General features: G+C 40.8%; 1 protein-coding gene across 1 annotated transcript in view; it reads right to left on the reverse strand.

Moving 5' to 3' along the window:
- LOC106883469 (protein Wnt-11b-2) overlaps positions 1–896 on the reverse strand; it is a gene marked incomplete at its 5' end in the record, with an annotated part of 5,451 nt that extends 4,555 nt beyond the window's left edge. The window contains one exon of the mRNA XM_014934491.2: positions 598–896. Coding sequence (XP_014789977.2) covers positions 598–896 — 299 coding nt within the window. The remainder of the gene's footprint in view (positions 1–597) is intronic.
- Positions 897–1,153: the final 257 nt, after the last annotated feature.

The raw sequence follows: 1,153 nt of genomic DNA on the forward strand, positions 1-1,153 counted from the left end.
TATATATATATATATATATATATATATATATGCATGCATATCGTCGTCGCCGTTAACTCGTACCCAAGTCGCCGATCTGTAGTCAGCGATTGGGGCTCTTCATCTTGATTGGTGCGACGGTGCCGGTGCCTGAAGTGGCGATATATACAGTACAATTTATAGTTAAATTGCAAGACATACAATCAGTAATTAAACTTCCTTGAACATTATTCGAGAGATAGACTGATAGAGACATATAGTGACGGATAAACTGATATAGAAATGAACAGACGGACAGAGACAAATAAACGGATAGAAACCGACAGATGAATAGATAGAGATATGTAGAGACATAAAGACCGAGAGAGGGGGAGAGAGAAGAGACCGATAGAGATGGTCAGATAAAGATAAATCGATAGTGGTGGAGCGATAGAAAGACAACTAGAAATAGAGACAGCTAGAGATAGATAGCTAGACCAATGAGACAAATAGACCAATGAGACAGATAGACATAGATAGGCAGACAGAAGGAAATAGATCAGTAGGGGAGCTAGAGACAGATGAACAAATAGAGACAACGAGAAGACGCTGACGGAGAGAATGACTGCAAGTACTCACCGTCCATATGTTCCTACAGAACCAATCTCTGGATCTTTGTGACAATAATCAGGAGATTTTGTGTAATATATAAACTCATCCGGTCGTATAGGCTGCTCTCTCGTCCTTAAAGGAACAAATATTCGTTTCTTCTTCACCCTCTTTGTCTTGACTTCAACGGCCAAAGAATGGCGTTTCTTTAGTTCCACGCCAATAACGGGGAAATCGGCCAAAGATTTCCAGCATGTCTTTATATTGCACGAGCCAGAAACACCGTGGCATTTACAGGAAAGAGCCAAACTGTCACTAACAACCTGGAAAACAGATAAATAATATAATTAAGCAAAATATAATCCACAAATAATAATTAGTATGTGTTTGTTGTTGTCACTTCCAGTTCATTCAACTTTAGGAGTGGCTGTGTGGTAAGTAGCTTACTTACCAACCACATGGTTCCGGGTTCAGTCCCACTGCGTGGCACCTTGGGCAAGTGTCTCCTACTATAGCCTCGGGACGACCAAAGCCTTGTGAGTGGATTTGGTAGACGGAAACTGAAAGAAGCCCGTCGTATATATAT

This window comes from Octopus bimaculoides, unplaced genomic scaffold, assembly GCF_001194135.2.
Source record: "Octopus bimaculoides isolate UCB-OBI-ISO-001 unplaced genomic scaffold, ASM119413v2 Scaffold_309180, whole genome shotgun sequence".
Classification (NCBI taxonomy): Eukaryota; Metazoa; Mollusca; class Cephalopoda; order Octopoda; family Octopodidae; genus Octopus; species Octopus bimaculoides.